Source organism: Bombus vosnesenskii, unplaced genomic scaffold (assembly GCF_011952255.1).
Source record: "Bombus vosnesenskii isolate JDL3184/JDL3185 unplaced genomic scaffold, Bvos_JDL3184-5_v1.1 scf7180000013295, whole genome shotgun sequence".
NCBI lineage: Eukaryota > Metazoa > Arthropoda > Insecta > Hymenoptera > Apidae > Bombus > Bombus vosnesenskii.
Window position 1 is genome coordinate 3318813 of NW_022882946.1, and position 14587 is coordinate 3333399.

General features: G+C 36.4%; 2 protein-coding genes across 3 annotated transcripts in view; both read left to right on the forward strand.

The window, feature by feature from the left end:
* Positions 1-9482, forward strand: part of LOC117233422 (LON peptidase N-terminal domain and RING finger protein 1) — a 63438-nt gene extending 53956 nt beyond the window's left edge. For both annotated transcript variants that reach the window (XM_033493729.1, XM_033493730.1), the window contains exons 5-9: positions 2325-2424; positions 3829-4028; positions 5956-6257; positions 6536-6743; positions 7096-9482. In XM_033493729.1, the coding sequence (XP_033349620.1) occupies positions 2325-2424; positions 3829-4028; positions 5956-6257; positions 6536-6743; positions 7096-7452 (1167 nt within the window). In that variant the 3' untranslated portion in view covers positions 7453-9482. The remainder of the gene's footprint in view (positions 1-2324; positions 2425-3828; positions 4029-5955; positions 6258-6535; positions 6744-7095) is intronic.
* Positions 9483-11745: 2263 nt separating this feature from the next.
* On the forward strand, positions 11746-14555 carry LOC117233424. The gene is made up of 5 exons (XM_033493737.1): positions 11746-11957; positions 12017-12137; positions 12616-12764; positions 12832-12978; positions 13061-14555. Exons 1-5 carry the CDS (start codon positions 11868-11870, stop codon positions 14366-14368), a joined length of 1815 nt encoding a protein of 604 aa, XP_033349628.1. The 5' UTR covers positions 11746-11867; the 3' UTR covers positions 14369-14555.
* The last annotated feature ends 32 nt before the right edge of the window (positions 14556-14587 follow it).

Genomic DNA, 14587 nt, shown 5'->3' on the forward strand with positions numbered 1-14587 from the left:
CTTTCAATTCGAGGGGAAATAGTAGTTTAACGTAAGCGTATTTCCTCTTCCTTCTTTGCTGTTTCAATAACGAGTTTCGCTTTCTTTACGCGATATAAAAATTGTTCAAAATTAGAATATTTTTATGTGGAATAAAATTCGAAGTTAAATTATATGCGAACTATTTGCGAGATTGATTTCCAATACGCCGGAAAATATGGATTTTGTAGATTATTCGCAATGGCGAACGTCTCTGTGAGAAACGTTTGAAGCTTTCTAATGCTCGAGTTTTTTCTCAGGAATTTATCTTTAACAAGAATTCTTAGAATTTGAAGTCCAAGTGTTGAGTATACACATACATATGTGTGCGTGGCAGTGTCACTACCGGTATATTCTCATGAATTATCAGATTTGATAAGATTCTAGCTGCAATGCTAGCGAAATACTGTCTAATAAAAAAAAAAAAAGAAATGTCCGGGAATCGCAGCAGCCATAATTTTCAATTCAATTTTTTGTTATAACGTTATTAATCATTTTCTTCGTAACTCACGGTATTTTTCTCCGCTCGATTTAAAAATTGTTGCGTTTGATTTTAAGCAAAGTAGTAAAAATATTTATGATACAGTACACACACGATGGAGATATAAAATATACTTTTTAATAAGATACAGGATTCGCTGTTGTGCCCCGAATTAAAATTGTGTGACTTTAACTTCGTACTATATCGATGAAAATAAATGATGTAAAATTGAATTAACTTCAACCGTTTCATACAGTGTTTATTCTTCGTTTAAACGATTCTTCATTTACGTAACATGGTTTAGACGTTGCATTCTTTTAATACACAGTACTTACAGCTGTATGTACTTCTTGATAACTGAATGGCCATTTTAAAAGTGACATCATCGTTCAGGTACAGTTTTATGCTGACTTCGAAGCTGCGATTGAATTATCAAATAACTTCGTGCTTTTCTTCTCGCGTTCTATCTTTACGAAATCGGATTTTCCTTCTATGATCGTTGCTTTGTGACAAACGTCGATGAGATAAGAAAACGAATAAAGAGCAAAATATACATATATATATATATATATATATACACTCATGATGTTGAAACAAAAGTCATTTATGTTCGTGTAATTTCTTCTTGTTTCTCGATACAATTTTAACGAACTGAATTTTCCAGTCGTCGTAAGAAATTTAATTATTTTAGATTTTCAATCTCCCGAATGTAATCCTTTATAATTAAAGTGATATCAAATTGTTGACGAGCAACTGATCGAAAGCAAATGTTCAACTCAAGCACATAGTTCACCGAAGCAAATATCAAATCGTAATAGAGAAAACAGAGTAATTTAATCACGGTTCTACTTCAGGAGGTTGCAATTATTTTTTTGTCCGTTTAATTCCTGGCACGTACTACAGCAATACAACAATCGATATCTTAATCATATTCTCGATTACCGCTCAGATATCTTGGTTAATCGTTCTGTTTCCTGGGAGGACGTCGCTGTATCTGTTCGCGTCCGATTGTATTGTAACAACACGTGCACTTCTTGCCGCTTGGGAAGCACGTAATTAACAATCAATTTGCAATTATTATAGATCAACGAGAAATACGGATATCGCGGCGTTAATAAGCGGCTAGGCGGCTGGAACTTATATAAATCCGACGTTTCAATTACTATTAATCTTGTGGCCGGGATAAGCCTGTGTTCGCTAACCAATAATAATAATCGTTCACCACGTTTAATTACGAATCCTCGAATTTTCTCACTTTGTATAGTGATTTATATAAATTACGATGAATAATATGTTAAAATGTAAAATACACTATATATTTCGCAGAAAAAGACCTAAAGAAAGGTAAAGTTATAAGGTAAGTTATAAGGTAAAGTAAATAGAAGAAAATAAAAGATGAAGAAAGATAAATTATACTCTTTATATATATATTCTTTCTATTACTAAAATTTATAACAGAAAAGCAACGTTCGTTCTTGTATCTCTGTTCCTACGCTTTGTTTCAAGATTACGAAATAACGAAATTTTCGATAAAAATCCTGAACGCGTGAATACGGGGAAAACACGGTTTTCGAGTTAAGCACGAATGGTAATGTAATTGCAACAGCGAGAAGAAAAACAGGCGAAACGAAATATCGAGGAATTAAGTTCCGAACAGATTGTCGGGTTGCGTAACGATCCATTAAACGTTACGCAAGCTCACGGCGTCCCGTTGCGAATAAAGATGAATTGTATTTCAAAGAAAAGAAGCTCTAATCGTGTCAATCCTAATAATTGTAGATTAAAGTTCGCGCTTAATCCAATTATCCTTGTTGATTCATTGCAGACTGTTAGCAGAAGGCTCCTGTCAACCACAGCACCACAAAACAACATGAAGCTGCAGGCTGGCCTAGATCGTCTTTACCAAGACATAGAAAAGCTGAAAAGTAAGTTGGAAAGGCTGTAGCATTAAATCGAGTGCAAATTACAGAAGAATGATGAGAATCGTTAATAGGCTGCGGACGTTTACGCGAATTCTAAATAGAAACTCGTTTCATATTTCATAGTGTAAGCAAGTACTTTGCTTTATGTAGAGCTTGGAGTATTTGAAGTATTTTCTACTTTTTGTACATTTATACAAATGTACAAAATGTTTTATCTAAATAAGCAAACAATTATATACATTTAAATTTCTCATAAGTATCCGTAGTTAGATTCTTATTTAAAAATCTAAATGTTATCTAAATTTTATAATGATACTTCAAATAATTCAGTGAGAATGTTCGTAGTTTATATTATTCGAGCATTTACAATAATATTTGTAGCAGTAGTATTTATACGTAGAAGTATCGACTAGAAGAAAAAAGAAAGGAAATATTTTAATTATTTAAATTTACGTAAGATTTAAAATGTTAGAATACTGCCAGTATTTTATTTATTCAAGTATCTTCGTCAGTATTGAAACATAATTTTAATGCTCTACAAATTGAGCAGATTTTTAATCGTCGAATATGGCTATGTTTTTATAAAAGATGAATTGCAGCCTGAAAAGGTTACCCGATAACGTCCTATCTGACATTTCGTATTAATAACTAATGTTGCACATTTACCACGATATGTGCGGTTGAATGCCTACCATTGATAAACGAATCCCCAAGCTATTTAAAAGTAAAGTTCATTCAACGCTTGAGCAACGCGACACGAAATCTTTCATTTATTTCTACGATCTTGTTAATTTCTTGTGCAAAGTTCCCGCTTTCTTCATCCTGTTCGTTCAAATTTTGTTACCATTTATCCACGTCTAAAGATTCAAAAGTGCATAATTTATTTGTCTAGTTAACTAATTAATTTATCTCGAAAACTTTTACTTTTTAGCTTTCGTTCGAAAATTTTCGATTAATCCCTTTTAAAAGATTCAATTCTTATCGTGTAAAATCAAGAATTAAAAAGATATAAGTTGATTCGAGTAATTCAATTACCCAAAGACATTTACCATTTTGAAATATTAAATTTTTATCTCACCGAAGTTTTATCATATCCTTACGAGATATCGATAAATATTGCAGAAATTCAAACTTACGCGAATATCCAAATATGTCGTATAAATCCTCACAAACCTTATGCAATGTACGATGTAATAATAATAATAATATGAAATAGTACAATAATACAATACTGTTCAATTCTATTGAAATCTAATTCCTTTTTTCTTCTTCTAAAATTACGTATAACGTTTCATTTGTGTATAATTCTGAGTTCAATAATATTATAGAATTCTTTTAAAGCATAGAATTACGCGATAAGAATATTTTAGACACACGGTAATCAACTAAAGCGTTTGTTTTTCACAGGGCTCGAAGCGAGACCCGCTGAAATTCTCCTACCGCCCCTTTCCGGTGGCACGGCAGGCGAGTTGGATTGCATTCTGTGCTGTCGACTCTTATGGAAACCCGTAACAACACCATGCGGGCACACGTATTGCTGGATGTGTTTAGATCGTTGCTTGGATTATTCCTCGGCCTGCCCTTTGTGTGTTACGTCTCTCGTCGATGTAAGTATAGTATGAATATACAGGGTGGTTGGTAATTGGTGGTACAATCGGAAAGGGGGTGATTCTACGCGAAAAAAGAAGTCGAAAATATAGAATAAAAATTTTTCGTTTGAGGCTTTGTTTTCGAGAAAATCGACTTTGAATTTTCGCGCGGTACGCGTGCGGTACGTTATAACGGATCTCACTGTAGATCGTTGTCTCGATGAAAAAATTAAAAAAGAAATTAAAAAAAAATTTTATTCTATATTTTCGACTTCTTTTTTCGCGTAGAATCACCCTCTTTCCGCTTGTACCACCAGTTACCAACCAGCCTGTATATGTATAATATTTTTTTTTATTATTTAATTTGTACTTTACAATTTGTCCAGTTAGACATTTGCTAAATTGTTCTAACTTAATTGCTAAATAACACGTGGATGGCTACCCTCGGCGGGATACCATCTTCGAGTTTGACTATTTTATTTCTTTAATGAGGTCAGTGAGGTGTTTTCTTTTTAGTCTTCTTTCTATCAGAGCTTTGCTCGCTTCAGCAGCCTGCTGGTTTGCATGTGTCGTCATTCTTTCCTTGTATTTATATGTATAATATCCTCGTTTAAATCTATAGAATATATTGAACAAATTTACCTGACGAAATTTGAAACATCCTATATAACGAGTACAAAGAATCATAAGACAAAAAGTCGATTTCGAATTATGTTCCGTGGAACAAAAGAACGTCAGGACGTGGAACACCTGTCCATAAATGAGATATAATGCTTCCTAGCGGTTAACGATGCTGCAGATTGAAATGATTATTGTTTGTGGTCACCAGGGCCGCCGTTAGGAGCTTCCGCGTTCGTGGCATCATTACCAATTGTCCCTGTGAGCATCGTCGTTAATGACGTTAAATAAATTTTGCGGCTGGCAATCCCGTATCTTTCCTGGATCCCCTCCTACCTCGTATTACGTTACATTATTACATAACACACCGCGACCGTTATTCCCGCATTGTTACTGCTTCTTTCTTTCATATTCTCCTTCCTTCTTCCTTAACGCGACGCTAAACGTTTATCAGTGTTGCTTCGTTTTATTTAATTGGTCGGTGTGATTCATGATAAATACTTTTTGCGCAAGTTTTTACGTGATATTTACACAAGTAATTCAGAAGAGTTAATAGAATCGAACACAGTCTATATTTGTTACAGTCTATGTATGGAGAAGTTATTAATCCTTTATGGAAAAATTCTGGAATTTAAGAAACGGCGAGTGAATATTTTATAAATACCCTTACGACGTTTTAAGATATCACTGGTTGTCGGGCTTCTGTAATTCAAATGTGATTTTATATCCAAATATGATGCACGGCTGTTTACATCGATTGACAATTTAGCGAACGCTATTGCATTCACTGATGAATAGTATGATTCCTGTCATTCTAATTATACACCGTTTCGTTCATTATGCGGTACTTGTTTGCTTCTTCCTATTACGTTATGACGTAGGTAAATTTAACAACACCCTCGAGATCGGCAATCGATATAAAGTTCGATCGACGACTTTACTCTAGCAAAACGTTCTTTATTCAACAACGTGCGTATTAATACACGACCGTTATCACAATGCAATGTAATAAATATAATTTCAATATAAATTTCATAAAAATGAAGGATGCAGTGCATCGAATCAACGTGGTCAGTCTAATCAAAACGACACCGGAATTCGATTAATTTCAAACAAAACACTCTAAGTGCAACTCTCTGAAACATCCTATTCTTTATTAATGCCAGTTCTCCAGGGAGATGGCCACGAAACTTGTCACGAAGGAGGAAGGTGCTGAGAAATTCTCATGAAAAAATCACGAATCTCAGCAGCGAGACGTTGAAGGCATCTCTCGAGAAGGACGACGAGGTTTCTGGTTGACTTAGCAGAGTGTCCTTTGCTTTTTCAGTACTTGGCCAGCAGCCAGAAGACGGTGACGGACTTCGTCGAGAGGGCTTTGAAGACCGTAGCCCCGGCGGAATACGCCTCCAGGGCAGCCAGCCACCGATTAGAACTGGTCCAGGGACTTGGCCTCCTGGGCAGCGAGCAGATCGCGGTTTTTGTTTGTACCACGGCGTTTCCTTGTGTCGCCTGTCCCCTGTTCGTCTACGAGCCGAGATACAGGCTGATGGTGAGGAGATGCGTCGAGAGTGGCGTTCGTCAGTTTGGTATCGCGGCGTGTCTCAACAGAGAAGCGACGGGGACGAAGAGGTAATTGTCCTTTTAGTTTTTCTTTTCGTTTCTTTTATATTCAGCGGAAGAAGTGGTAACGTGGAACGATCATTTTGTTTACTTACAAAGTAAGAGGGTAGTCGAAGATTAGACTTTTCTTATCCTTTTTACTCTCTTAACAAGCGTTAAGAATGCCACACTATGAGACAGTTCTTGAGTTCGATAAATGGTCCTTGTTAAAATAAAAAGACAAATTGTCCGTTCGATCTATCCTGTTCGAAAACTTAATTTTAGTAGCGATATTTTGTTTGCAACAGATACGCGGAATACGGCACTATGCTTGAAATTCGAGATAGAGTTCTGCTGAAAGATGGTTGCAGCATTCTTAGCACAGTCGGAGGCAGAAGATTCAGGGTTCTCTCTGGAGGAGAAAGGGACGGTTATGACACGGCTCAAGTAGAATTCCTGAGGGATGCGATGGTTCAGGAGGACCAACTTTTGAATCTCTTAGAGCTTCACGACAAGGTGAAACATCGATAATTCATGTTCGAATCGATCGTAGTTAATAACTTACCGCTCGAAGACTTACCTATTAACTCACGTAGTAATATAATAATGATATAATATATAACATACATACAATAACAATGCACATAATATATAACACGTACTAACGTTATACAACCTTCAATAAAATTTTTCATTCTAAAATTAACCTAAAATTAATTCGAATTGCCATTTTATCGAGCGTCTCTTCAATTTATTATCGGTCAGTTTTGTCGTCACCGGTATCAGAAAATATATAGATCGTGGCAATTAGGAGTTTATAAACGATAAAAATAGACTGCCTCTGCTTACTGAAACTTGATATTTCCAGGTGAGAACGAAAGGAAGAAGATGGTGGGACACGGTGCCATTGTCCCAGCAATTAGAAATACAGCGAGTATTCGGTCGAATGCCAGACACCGAAGAAGATTGGCCGCGCTTGCCGGACGGTCCATCGTGGACCTGGTGGTTGTTGGCGATTTTACCGCTTGGTCCCCAGCTGCAAGTGGGAATTCTCGGTACGACGAGTCTCGAGAAGAGATTAAGGGCTATCGAAAAGACTCTCGATCATATGGAGCAAAGGCAATTAACTGTCGCCCCTGCTCCATCGGAAGAAACCACCACTTCATCCAGCATATGTCGAGACGAGGGTGGCCTCGCAGACACGACAGTCTCGGTGGTACAGTAACGTTAAAGGAACAAAGGATAAGAAGAAATTGGAAAGATGTCCTCTCAGGACAATTCGTTCAGATAATTTCGCCATGAAATGGTGATTTAATCAGATTCGACTTTCATTCGATGTACAAAGTACTTGGAGAATAGCTTATCGAAGATTACTACTTTTTACTCGGTATTTAATATACACGCATTATATCCGGAAGTGAGGCGAGGAAAACCTGTAGCTCGGTCGATCGGCAACCAGGTTCTCCGTGTGCATCGATTCCCCCACTTTTCTTCTTATACTTAACCCCGTTAGTTGCGTTTTAACTCGAGTACTATCTCTCTTTCTCTCTTTATTGGGTACTCGTTAAACTTACACAGCCAAGCGCCTTATCGACGGAACGATGATGGTGCAATTAGAAGAAGCGAGACTAGGATCGAACAAAGGCTAACATCGTTGTCATTCGAGTAGTCGTTACGTTCCACTAACGGAACCTAGTTAGAACGGGGGGTTGAAGCGAGAGATGTAAACGAAGAAATTGATCTCGTCGATTTGCGCGTTACAGCTCGTCCAGAATTAATTCGATCGTGCGTGTGATTACTCTAAGCAATATTACAAGCAACCCGCTCTTTTACAATCTCGCTACGTGCTTGACGCATATTTTGTGACGTTTGTGTTTTCTGACAAGAGATTGATGACGGTGTAGCTGGACCGGTGCTGTCAATGAACGAAACTTGTTCGTATTTTTCTCTACGCATAAAAATCAGTATGCCCTTAAGAGAATCGATTATACTTACTAGTATGCATTACGATACGTGTAACATGGTATCAGTTATTGTTCCTATACTGCATATAACAAGGGAGAAGCAACGAACGAAGTGACAGCTTTCGCTTCAGTTCCTTGACAGCACTGATTTCTCACTGGTCTCTTTGAAATAGACCAAATAACGCAGAGTTGACACGTTCCGTGCTGTACGACAATTTCAGAATCATCTGGTAAAATTATACTAGGAAATTTAGTTATAGATAGTAAGCAATTCCTAATCTTTTAACCTTTTCTAAACTTACCTAACTTTTAAATCTATCTATTAGCAATAAATTAAAAATTATTAGCCTTTGTCTTTCGTATCTGTCGCGTGCCATCGATAGTGTAGCTGACACGGAACCTGTCAAACAATACGGTGAGACTCATTCCTACTTTTTGAACGATAAGTTAATTTCGGGCAAGCTATAACGCAAGATCATCATATTCTCGATATTTATTACAAAATTAGCTAGACTATCGATAGCCGATCGGTTCTCACAAATACACGTTTTATATTCGAAACTCGTCGTTAGCGTCGATAGGAATATCGAATCGAGGATGTTCAAACTCTTAGCCAATCATCGATGAATCGACCAAAGTAGACGATAGAGTCACATATCCAAGACGAAAGGAGGGATATCGTTTACCTCGGTAAGGCGTGACCGTGTTCTTCGCGCTATTGCAATACGCAAATCTGTTCTTCCAGATAATATTATATATACATACATCTATATGTATACACACACATTTATGTATACATGAGCATATTATACGTTGCAATCAGAGGTACGCACGTCGTCGTCGTTTACGCTTATGTTGTTCGTACCCGACGAGAACTTTTTATCTTCGAAACGAATCGCGCGAATATATACTCATAACGATGGTACAATGATAGAACGAGAAGCGAGACGTACATATGTATTTCGTCGTGAGTTTGCTGAGTACAAAACGTTCGTCGGATGTACGCACGGTTAGAGCGGCGTGTTTTAGACTCTGTCGTGCGCGCATCCAGTTTTAGCTCGTTCGAATTGGCCAATCTTGAGCTTTGGGGCGTGAAGAGCTTTTGTCTTTGATATTTACGAAAGTCGAATAATTTTTTTTTCAGCGTATTTTTCTTTCTATGCAAAATGAATTTTTCTAGTATCTAAATCAGAAGTAAGCAAACTGTACTTGACAAACTTTGACATACGTTGAGAAAGATAGCACGAATGTGTTGCTTGAAATAATTAAAGGATCATGTGCCCGAGTATAAAACTAAAATTACAATTTTACGGAACGAAACAAATTTCATTGACAAAAAGAAAGAAAACTAAATAAGTTTGATATAATTTGGAACTTATAGAATTTTTATTCAAGATTAGAGCCATTTGAATAAATGATCTTTTAATTATTATGAGTCATATATTCTGTTTGCACTTATATTAACGTTTAATGGGTCCAATGATGTTTGATAACTGAAATGTTTTTACGCGTCCCATGGTGATAGATACCGAGGAAAATTGATAAATATAGCGATCGAGTTAGATCTAGGTGATGTTAAATTCGGAGAAACGAGAAATTTTAGGTGGAACGTTCTATTTTCACTCAGCTTCTCGTAATGAGCCATACTTGTTGAAAAGGAATTTACAACAACGACCAGTTTATGTGGCAAAGCGCTCTTCATGTGGCACGAAACTCAATTTTTTATACTGTCCGGCCTGTATTCAGAACGCTCTAATAGAACAAACTATACTCCTTTTCTTTCCACAAAAAAGAAAAAAAGAAGAAGAAGAAAACGAATATAATCTATCATAAATATTAATAGGAAATTCTTTCGATTAAATCTTCTTCCAATATCTCGTCGTTGATGTTTTTAACGTAACGATTTATATTTATAAAAATCTGTCGAAAAAGATTGAAATTCTAAAAAGAGGATCTATATACTATAAGCAATCGTTGAGAATTGATAATTATCTCTTAATCAAAATTAGAAGCGTAACGTTGATAATCACAACTATTCTCATCGAGTAAACTGTAATTTGCGTCCAAGCTGAAAATTATTCTGTCGTTGCACGATAATTGAAGAGTATATTCAAGAGTATAATATTTTTAACGATTAATTTCCAACGTGGTTTTCCAATAGTGGCGAACTGCCCGTGAAACAAAGGCGTATCGTTTAGTAATAATACAGTGTTATGAATACGAGCCTTTAAGTTTATTCCGTCGCTCATAAGACTTCTCGACTACGGTAGCGTATAGTAATTTATTTTCATGCGATTTTTTAAATGTCATTCGAGAGACACATATAACGATCATCAGAAGAGCTAGGGAACGTCATATCAGTCATGCAATCAAACGTACAGAAGAAACGAGGAAATGAGAATAAGAAAATATGAAAAAGAAAGAAAAGAATCATACGCGTCTGTTGTCCATGATAATTGATTATTCTTATTGTTATCGTGAATTAATATTATTATTATTACTATTATGATTATTCTAATTATTATTACAAATTAAGAAGAGTACTATCACTATGAAGCGAGTACACCACTATTAGCTTTTAGTATCGTCGATAATAATATTATCGAAAGCGAATAACGACAATTGACTGCGAAATTGGCATTATTCGATACGCATACACCTAACGTAATATATTTCCAATTTCTCTCACTCGAGAATGTGTGTATGTGTGAGTATGAAAGAAGAAGAAAAAGAAGAAGAGGAAGAAGACGAAGATGAGGAAGAATAAGAGGAGAACAACTTTTTTCATCGCACGTTTTCTAATCGATATAATAATAATAATAATGTAACGTTTCGTCTTCAAGAAAAAAAAAATCGAAGGGGCAGAGATGGTGTGTCCCTGGTATCTTTAAATTTATATTCTCTTCTCTAGACTTTTACGAAGTTGTGAATCATGCATTGTGATATTACCGTATAGCCTACCTATTGTATATTGTTATAACATAATATTACAAAATAGTATGTAATGTCACGCAACTTTCCATTTTTACTTCGACATTTCTATATTTATCTTCATCTCTTCATATGGAATTATTGTAATAAAAATATCGATGAAATCAAAATGTTTCGAGGATACTTTGTTTTACCTTGACCTGGTTTGTTCGACTTTCAACGTAGGCCGAGTTTCTGACCGAACGAAATGTCGCCTATAACCTTATAATCGGTATGACATTGATTGACTGATTTAAAGAGAAAAAGAGATTATAAAAGAAGAATAACAAGATTTCTGGAAATAATCTTCACGTGAATACATTTCATGGGATATCACTGATCAATAATTCTCGAAAATAATAAAACGCGAGAAACGAAAAATCTTCTTCACTTTCCTTACGAAACATTATTTACAGAAATTAGAAGAACCGAATAAAACGAGATAAGATGAAACAAAATAAATAAATTATTTGAATATTTCCAACGAAAAGTTTCTGTTTGCCCATCACCTCGTCAAACAAATCTTTTCAAAATATCGCCAGATAGATGTATCTTTTCTTTGGGTAGAAACACGAGGAAAAGAACTGGTTTTGGTTAATTTCATTTTATTGTTATTTCCGACTGCAACTTTACTCGTGACAAAGTGTCAATTACGAAGCAGCTTCAGGGCGAACGCGGTGGCTTTTCGGATTCGGACACGTCGAGTATGAGCGGTAAGCTCGAATACCTGGAAAAGTATTCGGTAGCGCCTTCACCAAGCAGAGATTATTACGGGTTAAGAGTGTTGGACGACCAGGTGCTGACGAATAAATCGCGTTCTCGCGATTCTGCCTCGTAACTTCGCTCCTTTTGCAGGTGACACTCTATCTTTGGCGAATCTCGCACGGTCCTCACAAAACACCCATCGTACGAACCTCCGGTTTCGTTGATTTCAAGCAAGACCATCGATTGCAGGACGAAATTCGACGTATTTTTGGTACACAGTCGAGGAATCATTATTGAGTAACTTTTTGTGGAAAATTTGTCATTTAACGTTTAATGTTTATCTGATACGTTTAGTAGCTCTTGAAAGAATAATTCATTAAAAAATATTTTATTCTCTGTAAATACTCTGTTAGTTTTTTCATTTTTTTTTACGCTTTTGAACGTTTGACGTTTGATATTCGTATACGTTGAATATATTTATTGGGTTAGGAGCGTGAAATTTTTCATTGAATCGTTCGTGAAGATGTCACTTAAGTTTAAATTGATATTATTTGATCGCTCGACTTTTTCAACATTTGAAAAGCCGCGAATTAAGGTAAAGTAAAATGCTTCTTGTCTCGGTTTTTCTTTTTTGACAATTCTTTACAAAATATTAGTTTCGCTATTTTAATTTTCTATTTTATTTTCACTAGTTTAATTTTCCATGTCGTTCCAATTCTATGTATTACCATTTATATACGATATTTTAGGCGAATATTTGCTAAAGCACGTAAGAAACATCACTTCCGGGAGAAACACGTTATTGACATTGCCAAGGTGTCTGATTAATAAATTAATCAAATATCTTTCGGTACAAGACATCATCAAATTAATATCCCTGTCGCGTGTCTCTAAAGAGGTAACAGAAATCAAAGAAATTGATATTCAGCCTTACCCTTTCTGCTTCTTCCTTCCCAAATATTTAGATCTTCGATGACAATTGCGTGTGGCAAACACTGTACAAAAAATACAGACCACTAACAAGGAATAGATACGACGGATCTAATACCACGTATAACTGGAAACAATTGTTCCAATTGGCTCAAGCGCAAGAATCAACCCACGATCAAAAAGTAATCTTGTCATTGTTACCGATTTTGAAACGCGCGATATTCATCTTTGATTTATCATCGATGCAACGATCGGTTGTTCCAGATGCTCCGAAATCGCTTAAACGCAAAACAAAGACCAGCAAACCCAAAAATTGAAAATTTACCGAAAGTGAATGCGAGATCGGAGAATTCACCGAAAGCGTATCAAAAAATCGAAAATCCCATGAAAATCTCTGGTTCGAATACCAAACTAACATCGAAGATCGTTCCGCCAGAAAATCAGACGAAGAAAACGGCTGAAGTATCTCGTAGAAAGAACGCGCAGAACTCTGTTTCGAGAAAATCGTCCGACAATCGTCTTAACGAAATTACAATCGACAAAGAAAAAGTAATCTCAGAGAGGAGAACTTCTGCCATTAAATCGCTGCAAGTAACCGGACAGAAGAATATAAAGGCGCTGAAAGATTACTCGGTCGCTACTAAGGTCAATTCCAAAGTGGACAGCAAAGATTCGATGGGTAACAAAGTTGCAGAAACGAAATCGAGCAAAGTTCAGAATAAAATGGCTAGAAAGATCGACACGAAGGCCAGTAGCATAAGTCTCAAAACGCTGGAGGAGAAATTAAATAACGTTAAATCGAAAAGTTCAACGACACCGAAGGTTAATAAAAGTGAGAAACCAGCTGCGCGTCCGATCCAGGATGTGCAAGTTAAACCAAAATCCAGGGGGAAAACGAAGAAAATCGGTCATAGCAAGTCTACGATCTTGAGTACGAGCGCTGATCTTTTGAACGATCATTGTCCTATCAAGGATGACAGTTTCGATCTGGTAGATCTGATCCAGGCTAGCTTGAAAAACATTCGTAGTCCAAGAAGTATATTCGATTATAGCTTCAGTTGTATCGAAAAGACGAAATCTTGCGGCGGTGACACGACCACGCAAGAGATTAGTCGCAAGATGACAGACCATCCGAGAGCCTTGAAGAGTGGTCACATTAAAGCGGCTCTTGATCGATTATCAGAGAAATCCGAGCCCGTCACCGCGAAATCGATAGATTCTGCCAACAAAGGCGAACTATCGTATGGATCCGTCTCGCCCGACTATGCTCTAATGTCGTTGAATTCAGAATTGAAAAAATCGACAGAGTCAAATAAGAATCGTAACGTTATCGTGCCAGAGGAGAAGGCAGAACATTTTGAAAGATATGGAATTTATAACAAATATCCAACGCCAAGGCTACCGAATAAAGAACAGAAGAAATCGCCTCCTGGAAAGGAAATGGATAAGATGAGCATTCTACGTTCGCTGGGAATGAGAAGTTTGCGTGGTAAAAGCGTGAGCTCTAACTCAACGGCCGAGGTAAATCGATACGAATCAAGGAAAATGATCGATAACGTTTACAAGTATTGATGTGTGTTCACTGTCGTCGTGTTACTCCGGAGAATATTTTTTAAATTGTAACAACTGTACGTGTATATGTTTGGTAAAATAAATATTAGCGAAAGCTAAAATACACGTCTAAAAGCATTGTACCACGCGATAATCTGTTACACGGCAAATAATATGATTTCAAGACGAGAGAATTTTTATAAGCGTGTTACGATAGAATAGGAAGAAATTATGATTTCT

What these genes read in the sequence shown, in the direction of transcription:
- LOC117233424 (XM_033493737.1), top strand. Translation starts at nt 11,868, where the DNA reads ATGAGCGGTAAGCTCGAATACCTGGAAAAGTATTCGGTAGCGCCTTCA. An exon ending in TAAGAGTGTTGGACGACCAG is followed by an intron (nt 11,958 to 12,016) that starts GTGCTGACGAAT and finishes CTCCTTTTGCAG; the next exon opens with GTGACACTCTATCTTTGGCG. An exon ending in AATCAACCCACGATCAAAAA is followed by an intron (nt 12,979 to 13,060) that starts GTAATCTTGTCA and finishes CGGTTGTTCCAG; the next exon opens with ATGCTCCGAAATCGCTTAAA.